Consider the following 15,143-nt stretch of genomic DNA (forward strand, 5'->3'; position numbering starts at 1 on the left):
TTTTTTTTAATGAAAACCATGTGATTCTAAACTGTCTGTATGCTGCCATGTTGTTAACTCCTTGTGTTGGGGCAAATGACATAATGCACTAATATGAAATTAAGAAATTACACTAAATGTAATTCATATTTTGGACAAGACAACTTCAGGGCCTATGTTTTATAGGTAAGCTGAATCGTGCCTCAGGTAGGGCATTAAGCAACTAGTCGACTAGTCGACTAGTAAATCCACTAGTCGACCTTGTTGGTACTAGTTGACTAGTTGATTCTTTTTTTCAGTTTTTTCCCCCGATTTTGTAGGCCTCAAGATCAGGTAGATTATAGTTATAGTCACCAATGTACACAGTTTTCAAATGTACAAATATTTATTTCCAAAAAAAAGTTTTACATAATAGGTAGTTAAACAACTAGTTGACTAGTCGACTATTAAACTAGGCAACTAGTCAACTAGTAAAAATGAATGCCCTAGGCGAGATTAAGTCAGGCCACCGAAACCTTATGTTTTGTTAAAAATTAAAACGCCATATATATTGCGATAGTAATCATTGCTCTAGATCAGGGGTTCTCAACCAGTGGTCCAGGGATCACCAGTGGTCCTTGAGGGGGTTCCAGGTGGTCCCCGGTTAAACTTTAATGAAAGAGTTGGTAACCAAATGTACCCTTATAGACCTTTAACTCTTTGAGAGCGTAACATTTCGCTCAAAAGCTTATTCAACAAAACAACAAAACACTCAAACAAGTTTTGGGTCTGAGGGGCTAAATCTCATCAAATGGTATTTCTGTGAATAAATAATGGACCTTGACTGCATGGAAACCACTGCTCTAGATTGCTTTTAAGCTAAACTGGACGTGATGGGCTCTCTTTTTTTGAGTGGACAAAACCACTATGGGAAAACAGCGACCAGGCATCACACCTGGGGCCTTGCTTATAATCAATAACACAAACACACAAGTCAAGTACGTAGCCTAATCAATAAAAGCTATAATTTCCTTGTGGAAATGATCGTACATCTATACGCCCAGGCAGGAGAAATGAAAGTGGGGTCCAGGGACCCTCTGGGTTTCCTTGAGGTGTTGTTGGTTCCAAATGGACCCTTACGAGTGTAGACATGGAATCAAATGAAACCCCTAACGTTCCATTTGTACGTTGAATATCCTGCTGGTTATGTTGGGTACTGCAGGCACAACACCATGCATCCTTGCCGGAACCGCTACGTCTATCTATGAGCAAACTGATTTGCATGTGATTATTTTACAGGTGTGAAGTAATTAGCCAATATTCAAAAACACTTGTGTGTCTTCAATTAAAGACGAGACAATTAAAGATTCCAAATTCGCAAACATTAACTCAACATGACATGTTTAGCAACTATGTTTTGTCTTGCGTATCTTATATGAATAATTATATTCATATAAGAATACCCACCTCTTCAGACTCCACCATGGCCCGTAGCACTTGCCCTAGCCTAGCCCCTTAGATAGCACATTATGTAGACTTAGATAGTATTTTAAACAGACTTATAGCTTGTTACGTAGACAGCTCTAGAACTGCACTTTATGTAGTCATAGCACTTTATAGTACACATGTATAATATATTATATAGTATAGTATGTATAGTTAACATTGATACTCCACTGTTACGTTCTTAGTTTACGCATGATTCATGATAACTACTTTTTATATATGTGATGTATGCCATGCTTTTGTTATTGCTTAATGTAAGTCGCTCTGGATTAAGAGCGTCTGCTAAATGCCTAAATTGTAAATTGTAAATTGTATATCTCAAGATGTAATGTAAGCAGACATCCAAGAACATATTTATGAATGAGGACCCTGGAAACTCATCTTGTAAACCATCTGAAAAAAACCCCCAACTATAATAGGACAGTTATCTCATAAATGCATAGCAGCTCATGGGCTTTGCTTTCCTTGTGAATGCTGCGGACTGAGCTTTTAAACCCTGTATGATGTGTTATAAACCATGCATTTGGTGTTAGCATTATGTTATGCTTTAGCTATTGAAAAATAGCAGATCTACAAGCTACGGACCCCCGATTTAATGGCATTTCTATCTCTGGTATACCCCAATTTATATTGTAAAACCACTGTTAATTTAACTCTCTGAGTTACAGACCCATAAGGGTCCATTTGGTTCCTAACTTTCTCTAATTGAGCTAGGTACCCTAACCCAGGGGTTCTCAACGTTTTTTGGCCGGGGACCCCCGGAAATGCTTTGGCAATGTCTCGGGACCCCCGCCCCGCCCCCTCCCGACCCCAAATATAAATTGACTGCTACAATAACCTTAATAATAGAGACAATACACCATAAATAAATACTGAAACCAGATATAATCATTAGGGAAGGTGTATGCATGTACTATGTGTACTATGTAAACTCTTCATTTCGTCATTCAGTTGCAAATCTTTTTTTTTTTTTTTTACAATTTGGGGACCCCCCCAAAATAATTTGGCGACCCCCCGAGGGGTCGCGACCCACGGGTTGAGAACCCCTGCCCTAACCCCCCCCCCACACACACTTTGGGAACCACTGTAATGTAGGCATATTCCATCAGTATAGCGTACCTTGACTCCAGTCTCTAGGATGTGTTGTTCTAACCGTGCGGTGCACGTACGTGTCCCCCGTGTGTCGTCACCGCCACACAGAAAGCCAAGTTCGGCCACGGGAAGAAGGTGATCACGCCGTCGGACCACCGGCGCTTCAGCGTGCCTCCGTCGGGGAACACGGACCGGATTCGACTCGGCGACTTCCACTTCCTGGCCCTGCTCGGGAAGGGCAGCTTCGGCAAGGTGAGGGGAGACCATGAGACCACCGCACAGCACACACACCACTGACCACCACCATGACCACCACCATGAGACCACCGCACAGCACACACCACCACTGACCACCACCATGACCACCACCATGAGACCACCGCACAGCACACACCACCATTGACCACCACCATGACCACCACCATGAGACCACCGCACAGCACACACCACCACTGACCACCACCATGACCACCACCATGAGACCACCGCACAGCACACACCACCACTGACCACCACCATGACCACCACCATGAGACCACCGCACAGCACACACCACCATTGACCACCACCATGACCACCACCATGAGACCACCGCACAGCACACACCACCACTGCATGATGCCCATGGACCCACCACACACACCACTACATGATGCTCATGAACCCACCATACACACCACTACATGATTCTCATGAGACCACCACACATGCACACCACTACATGATGCTCATGAGACCACCACACACACCACTACATGATGCTCATGAACCCACCACACACACCACTACATGATGCTCATGAACCCACCATACACACCACTACATGATGCTCATGAACCCACCATACACACCACTACATGATGCTCATGAGACCACCACACACACCACTACATGATGCTCATGAACCCACCACACACACCACTACATGATGCTCATGAACCCACCATACACACCACTACATGATGCTCATGAACCCACCATACACACCACTACATGATGCTCATGAGCACACCGCACACCAACTTACAGTTTACAATTTAGACAGCTTGCAGACGCTCTCTTATGGGCTATGCTATGGGCTAGCCTCTGTTGCTTTATTACTTTCCTTCTCTAAAGAGCAACAGAGTCAAGTGTCGTTTGAAGCGAGCCTGTGACACTATCAACAAGGTGATCAATTTGAGATGGACTATATATAGGTATAGAGGTCTTTTATTTTGTTGATATCGGATAGAATTCTACCAAGGACATCTGTGTCCAATGGTGAGTAATCAACTAATGTAAATTCTTAAATAATGGTCAGAAAGAAGAGGATTGTGTGGGCTGGGAAGAGACAGTGAACAGAGACAGGAAAGAGACGGGAGATCTGTGGGAATGACTGTAGCCTTATTTACAGTATGTGGTACTGTATGCACGCACTATGCACTCTTATACCATATGAGCCCCCCTGCACGCACGCACGCACGCACGCACGCACGCACGCACGCACGCACGCACGCACGCACGCACGCACGCACGCACGCACGCACGCACTGAGATACCATCTCCGCGGTGTCCAGTCCAGTGTACCTGTATATAGGCATTAATTCTCTGCCTCCGCCGCTCCCATGCAGGTGATGCTGGCGGAGATGAAGTCCACGGAGGAGCTGTACGCCGTCAAGATCCTGAAGAAGGACGTGGTGATCCAGGACGACGACGTGGAGTGTACCATGGTGGAGAAGAGAGTCCTGGCCCAGAGAGACAAGCCTCCGTTCCTCACCATGCTGCACTCCTGCTTCCAGACGGTGGTATGTACACTATGGAGGAGGAGTGTACACAGCAGCAGTCAAAATTAAAAACGTTTGCTCAGAAAGATATATATATTCAAAGATTTGTGCTGCATTTTTGCGATTTTTCAAAAATAGCAGATCTACAAGCTCGTAGCGCGCCACTCGGTGGCCAGAATGGGTTAATGTTAAAAAGGAGACATGTTTCGACCTATACGGTCTTCATCAGTAGTAGTAGTAGTAGTAGTTGTTTAAACATGACGTCATGGGCCGCTATACAGTATACATGCTCGACAGGCTTGATATAAGCCCAAAGCTTATTTATAACGAGTACTCAATAAGCTTGTTATCGGATTTTTTCCCGGGTATCTGTTATCAAGCTCCGTCCCTGATTAAGACAGTCATCGTGTTCTATAATGTGTCTGGTCTGTATTAACCCATTTTGGGCGGGAACCCCTTTTGGTGTTTTAAGCATTATGTTATGCTTTAGCTATTGAAAAATAGCAGATCTACAGTACAAGCTCATAGCGCGGCGGCACAGAGTGCCGCGCTATGAGCTTGTAGGTCTGCTATTTTTGAAAAATCGTGAAAATGTGGTTCTATTCTTTCAGAGCGAACGTTTTCAACTCAAATCTTTGCTTCTGGGGGGGTCCCTGGAAGTACATATTTTCAGATGGGGGTCGGTGGCCAAATACAGATAATGCTGGGGGTCCATGACATGAAAAAGGTTGAGCACCACTGACATGGAAACATGGAAACTGTCAGGATTCTAATGTTCTAATGTTCCTTGTCTGTATTAAGACAGTCATTGTGTTCTAATGTTCCTTGTCTGTATTAAGACAGTCATTGTGTTCTAATGTTCCTTGTCTGTATTAAGACAGTCACTGTGTTCTAATGCTCCTTGTCTGTATTAAGACAGTCACTGTGTTCTAATGCTCCTTGTCTGTATTAAGACAGTCACTGTGTTCTAATGCTCCTTGTCTGTATTAAGACAGTCACTGTGTTCTAATGCTCCTTGTCTGTATTAAGACAGTCATTGTGTTCTAATGTTCCTTGTCTGTATTAAGACAGTCACTGTGTTCTAATGTTCCTTGTCTGTATTAAGACAGTCATTGTGTTCTAATGCTCCTTGTCTGTATTAAGACAGTCACTGTGTTCTAATGCTCCTTGTCTGTATTAAGACAGTCACTGTGTTCTAATGCTCCTTGTCTGTATTAAGACAGTCATTGTGTTCTAATGTTCCTTGTCTGTATTAAGACAGTCACTGTGTTCTAATGTTCCTTGTCTGTATTAAGACAGTCGTTGTGTTCTAATGTTCCTTGTCTGTATTAAGACAGTCATTGTGTTCTAATGTTCCTTGTCTGTATTAAGACAGTCACTGTGTTCTAATGCTCCTTGTCTGTATTAAGACAGTCACTGTGTTCTAATGCTCCTTGTCTGTATTAAGACAGTCATTGTGTTCTAATGTTCCTTGTCTGTATTAAGACAGTCACTGTGTTCTAATGCTCCTTGTCTGTATTAAGACAGTCACTGTGTTCTAATGTTACTTGTCTGTATTAAGACAGTCATTGTGTTCTAATGCTCCTTGTCTGTATTAAGACAGTCACTGTGTTCTAATGCTCCTTGTCTGTATTAAGACAGTCATTGTGTTCTAATGTTCCTTGTCTGTATTAAGACAGTCATTGTGTTCTAATGTTCCTTGTCTGTATTAAGACAGTCATTGTGTTCTAATGCTCCTTGTCTGTATTAAGACAGTCACTGTGTTCTAATGCTCCTTGTCTGTATTAAGACAGTCATTGTGTTCTAATGTTCCTTGTCTGTATTAAGACAGTCACTGTGTTCTAATGCTCCTTGTCTGTATTAAGACAGTCACTGTGTTCTAATGTTCCTTGTCTGTATTAAGACAGTCACTGTGTTCTAATGCTCCTTGTCTGTATTAAGACAGTCACTGTGTTCTAATGCTCCTTGTCTGTATTAAGACAGTCATTGTGTTCTAATGCTCCTTGTCTGTATTAAGACAGTCATTGTGTTCTAATGTTCCTTGTCTGTATTAAGACAGTCACTGTGTTCTAATGCTCCTTGTCTGTATTAAGACAGTCACTGTGTTCTAATGTTCCTTGTCTGTATTAAGACAGTCACTGTGTTCTAATGCTCCTTGTCTGTATTAAGACAGTCACTGTGTTCTAATGCTCCTTGTCTGTATTAAGACAGTCATTGTGTTCTAATGTTCCTTGTCTGTATTAAGACAGTCACTGTGTTCTAATGCTCCTTGTCTGTATTAAGACAGTCACTGTGTTCTAATGTTCCTTGTCTGTATTAAGACAGTCATTGTGTTCTAATGTTCCTTGTCTGTATTAAGACAGTCACTGTGTTCTAATGCTCCTTGTCTGTATTAAGACAGTCACTGTGTTCTAATGTTCCTTGTCTGTATTAAGACAGTCACTGTGTTCTAATGCTCCTTGTCTGTATTAAGACAGTCACTGTGTTCTAATGCTCCTTGTCTGTATTAAGACAGTCATTGTGTTCTAATGCTCCTTGTCTGTATTAAGACAGTCATTGTGTTCTAATGTTCCTTGTCTGTATTAAGACAGTCACTGTGTTCTAATGCTCCTTGTCTGTATTAAGACAGTCACTGTGTTCTAATGCTCCTTGTCTGTATTAAGACAGTCACTGTGTTCTAATGCTCCTTGTCTGTATTAAGACAGTCACTGTGTTCTAATGCTCCTTGTCTGTATTAAGACAGTCACTGTGTTCTAATGTTCCTTGTCTGTATTAAGACAGTCATTGTGTTCTAATGCTCCTTGTCTGTATTAAGACAGTCATTGTGTTCTAATGTTCCTTGTCTGTATTAAGACAGTCACTGTGTTCTAATGCTCCTTGTCTGTATTAAGACAGTCACTGTGTTCTAATGTTCCTTGTCTGTATTAATCGTTTACCCGCCAGGAACATAGGAATTTTAAAACGTAGAATCTTGTAGCCTGCCACAAACGGAAAAGCCGTTTTAACAGCGATGTATTCATTAATGCATGTTTTAATACGATCGTATCGAAATCTACCGTCCGTTCGCTTTGTTATGCTTCTGACACAATGGGCGCGGCCATTTTGAAAATGCGCGCGCATCCACTTACATTGCCGGCTCTGGTTTCAGACGGCTTTATCTCACAGAAGCGACATTGCAGAGGACGCTTTGTCCCAGACAAGCGTTTTCAACGGCCTGTAGCAGGCGCTGTGATACTCGCGGTCCACTTTTTCCACCACCGACCGAGAGAACGAGCACCAGCTTCGTCAACACACACGGAATGGTTTCATAGTAAAATGCGATTACGGATATTTGGCTCTTCAAAGTAAGTGTCACGCGTGATTAAACCATGGCAATACGCAATCGAGGGATTAATTAATGGCGGCAGGCTAAGAGATTAAGACAGTCACTGTGTTCTAATGTTCCTTGTCTGTATTAAGACAGTCACTGTGTTCTAATGCTCCTTGTCTGTATTAAGACAGTCACTGTGTTCTAATGCTCCTTGTCTGTATTAAGACAGTCACTGTGTTCTAATGTTCCTTGTCTGTATTAAGACAGTCATTGTGTTCTAATGTTCCTTGTCTGTATTAAGACAGTCATTGTGTTCTAATGTTCCTTGTCTGTATTAAGACAGTCACTGTGTTCTAATGTTCCTTGTCTGTATTAAGACAGTCATTGTGTTCTAATGTTCCTTGTCTGTATTAAGACAGTCACTGTGTTCTAATGTTCCTTGTCTGTATTAAGACAGTCATTGTGTTCTAATGTTCCTTGTCTGTATTAAGACAGTCACTGTGTTCTAATGTTCCTTGTCTGTATTAAGACAGTCATTGTGTTCTAATGTTCCTTGTCTGTATTAAGACAGTCATTGTGTTCTAATGTTCCTTGTCTGTATTAAGACAGTCATTGTGTTCTAATGTTCCTTGTCTGTATTAAGACAGTCACTGTGTTCTAATGTTCCTTGTCTGTATTAAGACAGTCACTGTGTTCTAATGTTCCTTGTCTGTATTAAGACAGTCACTGTGTTCTAATGTTCCTTGTCTGTATTAAGACAGTCACTGTGTTCTAATGCTCCTTGTCTGTATTAAGACAGTCATTGTGTTCTAATGTTCCTTGTCTGTATTAAGACAGTCACTGTGTTCTAATGCTCCTTGTCTGTATTAAGACAGTCACTGTGTTCTAATGCTCCTTGTCTGTATTAAGACAGTCACTGTGTTCTAATGCTCCTTGTCTGTATTAAGACAGTCATTGTGTTCTAATGTTCCTTGTCTGTATTAAGACAGTCACTGTGTTCTAATGTTCCTTGTCTGTATTAAGACAGTCACTGTGTTCTAATGCTCCTTGTCTGTATTAAGACAGTCACTGTGTTCTAATGCTCCTTGTCTGTATTAAGACAGTCACTGTGTTCTAATGCTCCTTGTCTGTATTAAGACAGTCACTGTGTTCTAATGCTCCTTGTCTGTATTAAGACAGTCACTGTGTTCTAATGTTCCTTGTCTTCCAGGACCGACTGTACTTTGTGATGGAGTACATTAACGGAGGGGACCTGATGTACCACATCCAACGTGTGGGCAAGTTCAAGGAGCCTCAGGCTGTGTAAGAACACCCCATGCTCACATCATGGGCACACAGACATACCACTCTAACACATGCTACTGTATCATCAATCTGTGTTCCACGCGTGCAGGTTCTACGCTGCAGAGATCGCCGTGGGCCTGTTCTTCCTGCACAGGAAGGGAGTCGTCTACAGGTGAGTGACCATGGAGGGAGGGAGCAAGCAGCAAGCTACTGTATGCCTAGATCAGTGGTTCCCAAACCTTTTCATGTCAAGGACCCCCAAATTGACACTAAATAGCCCGCGGACCCCCATTTGAAAAGATATGCCAGGGACCCCCATAAGAGAAGATTTGTACGGCTCTAGCAGTGATTTTCAACCCGTTTAATTTCAAGGACCCCCAGTTTGACATGCATTAATCTACGGACCCCCATTTAATGGCATTTCTATGGACCCCCAATTTATATTGTAAAATCAATGCTAATTTAACTCTGAGAGCGTACAAATGGAACCAAATGGACCCTAACGGGTCCATTTGGTTCCATTTGTACGCTCTCTATGGAGAGCAAATGCTCTCTATGGAGAGCAAATGGAACCAAATGGACCCTAACGGGTCCATTTGGTTCCATTTGTACGCTCTCTGAGTTACAGACCCATAAGGGTCCATTTGGTTCCAAATTATCATTTAACTGGGTCCCCCCTGGAACTCCCTCAAGTACCCCTGGGGGTCCCCGGACCCCACTTTGGGAACCACTGTCCTAGATGATTTATATTTATATTAGGATGAATTTGCGCGACTGTACAGACGAAACGGAAGTGGGGCGGAGGAGGAGGCTTCACTTCCGCTTTATATTTGACTCATGATCAGAGAGCTTCCGTTGCTCCAGACTGTATGACTGGAAACATTTGAAAACTGCGGGAGGCAACAGTCTGCCTATATATCTCACAGCTCCAGCCAGCGGCTGTGAATCTCAGAAGAAGGAAGGTCAAGGATTTTGACTTATGAAAAGGGCAAAGTCTGTAAAATTGGAATAAATGTTTCCTGCAACAAAAGAGAATGGAAGAAAAAAGCACATATAGGACCCGACGATGGAAGTGATAATGAAATGAAATGAAGGGCAGATAGAGAAGAGGTCCATCTGGGAGAATAAGAAGATACAGTATACAGTATAGATGGGGAATGGAGCTGGAGGAGATTGAAGGGCGGATGGCACAACAGAGGCAACAGAGAGAGAGAGAGAGAGAGAGAGAGAGAGAGAGAGAGAGAGAGACTGCACGGATGAATGGGCAGGAAAGTAGTGGACAAAGCAGATCACGAGCAGATCAAAGCAGAGACTGATAGAAAAACCTATTTTGAGAGATGGAGAGAGAGAGAGGGAGGGAGGGAGGGAGGGACCAAATACATTTATAGAAGAGAAAGAAAGGATTTTGGTACTTTGATCACGACAACCTTCTGGGCATGTCATATAGAGACAACACAAAAATAGAACAAAGATGTCTACAAAATCATTGTAATTTACAAGCTCACACATGTGTCAAGCAAGACACTCAACCCCTCACATTTTGACAACATTTTATTACTTTGGTATAAAATGACTTGGTATATTTTGCGTGTGTGCGTACGTGCGTGCGTGTGTGTGTGTGTGTGCGTGTGCGTGTGTGCGCGCCGCAGGGATCTGAAGCTGGACAACGTGATGCTGGACTCGGAGGGTCACATCAAGATCGCAGACTTTGGCATGTGTAAAGAGAACATGTACGAGGGAATGAGCACGCGCACCTTCTGCGGGACCCCCGACTACATCGCACCGGAGGTGACGTGAGACAGCACGGCACGGCCGGCACACACGCACGCACATTCAGGGGCAACACAACAGGGGCGGCGGTGGCTCAGGGGTAGAGTGGCTGGATGGTAACCGCAGTTCGAACCCAGGCTCCCCCAGAGTTAGTGTCGAAGAGTCCTTGAGCAAGACACTGAAACCCTAATTGCTCCTGATGTGCTGGTTGGTGCCTTGCATGGTTTCCACCGCCATCGGTGTATGTGTGTGTGAATGGGTGAATGTAATGCACAATCTATGTAAAGCGCCTTGGATAAAGGTGCTATATAAATGTACCATTTACAACAGGACAAGGCCTATAGAGCGTCGCAGTCCCGCCTCCTACCCTGGACCAGGAAATTAAACCCAATGCATTTTCCTCATAGACATTTCTTAAAGTATTTATTTAAAGACGGTTACGCCACGGACAAAGCCAACTCGAGTCGTGACAACTCATGACAACACAAACAATATTTTGGACCAAACAAATAATTACAAAGAAGAAAAACAACAAAAAATTTGTTGTAACCTGCCGTTTTTTTCTTCTTTCTAATTATTTGTTTGGTCCAAAATATTGTTTGTGTTGTCATGAGTTGTCACGACTCAAGTTGGCTTTGTCCGCGGCGTAACCGTCTTTAAATAAATACTTTAAGAAATGTCTATGAGGAAAATGCATTGGGTTTCATGGGTTGCGTGCGTGCGTGCGTGGTGGTGGTGGTGTTGTCAGAGTAGTTGGGTGCGGCTGGTTGTGAACACTACAACAACACACTGTATGGTGGGAGGTAATATGGAGTTAATATACACCTCCACAAAGTCACATCTCTCTGAGACAATACTTTACACAAAGAAGCTCTCTGCGGCTGCTATATACGGCTTAAAATTAAGTCAAGTGGTGCGTGGGATTTTATTGGATGATGGTGTGTGTGTGTGTGTGCGTGCCTGTGTGCCTGCGTGCACATGCACAGTGTGTGTGTGTGTGTGTGTGTGTGCGTGGGGGGGGGGGGGGGGGGGGGGGTCATGTTGTGTGTGCATTTGTGTGTTTCTGTTACTAACATCTTGCTAGTTGCTATTGTTGTAGCTCTAAAATTATTTTTATCCATAGATGAGCAAGACACTGAACCCCTAATTGCTCCTGATGTGCTGGTTGGTGCCTTGCATGGTTTCCACCATTGTGTGCGTGTGTGTGTGTGTGTGTGTGTGTGTGTGTGTGTGTGTGTGTGCGCACGCGCCTGTGTGTGTGGGTTGGTATACTTTGAATAGCCACATAAAGGGCAGCTAAAAATAGTCCTCTGTATTTAATGTTTCTGATGAGACTACTGGAGCTGCACCGTGCTACTACAATGTCACGTGCGTGCGTGCGTGCGTGCGTGCGTGCGTGCGTGCGTGCGGATATTTGTGTTAACCACCATGGTTGTTCTGTGCTCCACCAGATCATAGCCTACCAGCCGTATGGGAAGTCAGTGGACTGGTGGGCGTATGGAGTTCTGCTGTACGAGATGTTGGCTGGACAGGTGAGATGTTCCTTAATGTGCCTCCTTAGTCTCGTGTAGACAACTATAGCTCTGAATGCTATAATAGAGTCTGGAACTATCCAGCATGCTATATAGAGTCTGGAACTATCCAGCATGCTATATAGAGGCTGGAACTATCCAGCATGCTATATAGAGTCTGGAACTATCCAGCATGCTATATAGAGGCTGGAACTATCCAGCATGCTATATAGAGGCTGGAACTATCCAGCATGCTATATAGAGTCTGGAACTATCCAGCATGCTATATAGAGTCTGGAACTAATAACTATCCAGCATGCTATATAGAGTCTGGAACTATCCAGCATGCTATATAGAGTCTGGAACTATCCAGCATGCTATATAGAGTCTGGAACTAATAACTATCCAGCATGCTATATAGAGTCTGGAACTATCCAGCATGCTATATAGAGTCTGGAACTAATAACTATCCAGCATGCTATATAGAGTCTGGAACTATCCAGCATGCTATATAGAGTCTGGAACTTCCCTTTTTACCTCCTCTATGAAATATACATGTGTATATTTGTACGTCTCTAGTGGTCTCTCAGTGGTCCTTGAGGGTGTTCCAGGTGGTCCCCAGCTAAATGATGGAGAGTTGGTAACCCTTATTAGATCGTTATCTCTTGAGAACGTAAAATGAAACCGATTTGGTTTCATTTGATGCTCTCAAAAGTGAAATAATTGGTAAAAATCTACATCAGTTAATTTACAAGAAGTCTACACAATTAGAGAATGTAGAAGAATTGAAGAATTGAAAATAAATGCAGAATAAATAATGGGCCATGATACGAAAAAGGTTGAAAACCACTGCTATATAGAGTCTGGAACTATCCTGAATGCTATATAGAGTCTGGGACTACACCTGAATGCTATATAGAGTCTGGAACTATCCTGAATGCTATATAGAGTCTGGAACTATCCTGAATGCTATATAGAGTCTGGAACTATCCTGAATGCTATATAGAGTCTGGGACTACACCTGAATGCTATATAGAGTCTGGAACTATCCTGAATGCTATATAGAGTCTGGAACTATCCTGAATGCTATATAGAGTCTGGAACTATCCTGAATGCTATATAGAGTCTGGAACTATCCTGAATGCTATATAGAGTCTGGAACTATCCTGAATGCTATATAGAGTCTGGAACTATCCTGAATGCTATATAGAGTCTGGAACTATCCTGAATGCTATATAGAGTCTGGAACTATCCTGAATGCTATATAGAGTCTGGAACTATCCTGAATGCTATATAGAGTCTGGAACTATCCTGAATGCTATATAGAGTCTGGGACTACACCTGAATGCTATACAGAGTATGGGACTACACCTGAATGCTATATAGAGTCTGGAACTATCCTGAATGCTATATAGAGTCTGGAACTATCCTGAATGCTATACAGAGTATGGGACTACACCTGAATGCTATACAGAGTCTGGAACTATCCTGAATGCTATATAGAGTCTGGGACTACACCTGAATGCTATACAGAGTATGGGACTACACCTGAATGCTATATAGAGTCTGGAACTATCCTGAATGCTATATAGAGTCTGGAACTATCCTGAATGCTATATAGAGTCTGCCCCAAAAAACGTGTTCCTTCCAGGCGCTACGTCCTGCCGGGGAAACTCCCCCCTGTCAGGTGAAAAGAAGCAGCTTGGACTACTCATTCATAGAAGGAAGCATGAGGTCAGTCCGCTGCCCTCCCCAGGTTGGCAGAGGAAGTGTAGCGCCCAGGATTACATTAGATAATTGACACTGGGTGAAAAAATGGGTTGCAAAATTGTGGGATAAAAATTATAATAAGAGTCTGCCCCAATGCTCCAAATAGGGACAGTTTATGAATCAATTAGTTTGATTAACTAAACCCCTAGTCTAGTTCCCTGCTCCTGATACAGTAGCAGGGTTAAATCATAGAGTATATAAAAGGATAGAGACTGAACTGGCGCGAAGCTCCGCCCCCCCAGCTATTCATGTCAGTGGAAGTTGCTCAGTGGCGTTTTGAAGCACCCGGAAGACTGCCGGAAGTACCTCCTCCGGACCTCAAATTTGAAGTCCGGGGTGACGTAGGGAGTGATGGTCCTACATGTTTAGCCTGGTTAATAAACCAGACCGAATCAGCCGTTGGCAAACAAATAATTGCCTGCCAGCGGATTAGGGTCTGGCGAGGCTCAGTAGCACGCCTCTTTCCTACAACCGAGAACAGGTCGGGCCAATCGGGACACGGTATGCAATATGGGCGGGCTTTGGTACAGTGACGTTCAATGCTTGAGACCTTTGACTGACAGTAGCTCTGACCAATTGCGTCAAAGAGAAAATGTTTGAACCCGCCCCCCGGGAAATGAAATCCAAGTGGAGCCAGCCCAGACTAATATACCGCGACAGTGTTGTGTGATATTAGTCTGGCTTATTAGCCAGGCTACTACATGTTAAAGCCCAGCTGCACGGGGTTTCCCGGTCATGAATACACGGGTCCGCCTGTAGTCCCTCCTCCTACCACTAGGGCCCAGAGCTTCAACGTTGAATAGCCTCGCTGGCCCCTTGGGTTAAATGCAGAGAGCAAATTGTCACCAAGAGAATTCATAAAAGTTAACGTAGCCCAATTCCATAATTAAATTGGCTTGATCATACTACAGCGTCACACAAAAGCATAAAAAAGCAGGTCTACTAGCTCGAAATACAGCGTGATATGCAAAGCAGAATCCAATTATCCATTCTCTGACTGTAGCCATTGCTGCCATTAACCCATTTTAGGCGGGAACCCCTGTTGGTGTTTTACGCATTATCTTATACTTTAGCTATTGAAAAATAGCAGATCTACAAGCTCGTAGCGCGGCACCGAGTGCCGCGCTACGAGCTTGTAGGTCTGCTATTTTTGAAAAATCGTGAAAATGTGCCTCAAAT

The 15,143-nt window shown here is 43.3% G+C and overlaps 1 protein-coding gene across 1 annotated transcript in view; it reads left to right on the forward strand.

Moving 5' to 3' along the window:
- Positions 1-15,143, forward strand: part of prkcab (protein kinase C, alpha, b) — a 251,196-nt gene that overhangs the window by 226,930 nt on the left and 9,123 nt on the right. Inside the window, exons 9-14 of the mRNA XM_079520184.1 lie at positions 2,665-2,808; positions 4,167-4,340; positions 8,840-8,931; positions 9,023-9,085; positions 10,563-10,701; positions 12,135-12,215. Of these exons, the coding sequence (XP_079376310.1) occupies positions 2,665-2,808; positions 4,167-4,340; positions 8,840-8,931; positions 9,023-9,085; positions 10,563-10,701; positions 12,135-12,215 (693 nt within the window). The remainder of the gene's footprint in view (positions 1-2,664; positions 2,809-4,166; positions 4,341-8,839; positions 8,932-9,022; positions 9,086-10,562; positions 10,702-12,134; positions 12,216-15,143) is intronic.

Source organism: Electrona antarctica, assembly GCF_951216825.1.
Source record: "Electrona antarctica genome assembly, chromosome: 14".
NCBI lineage: Eukaryota > Metazoa > Chordata > Actinopteri > Myctophiformes > Myctophidae > Electrona > Electrona antarctica.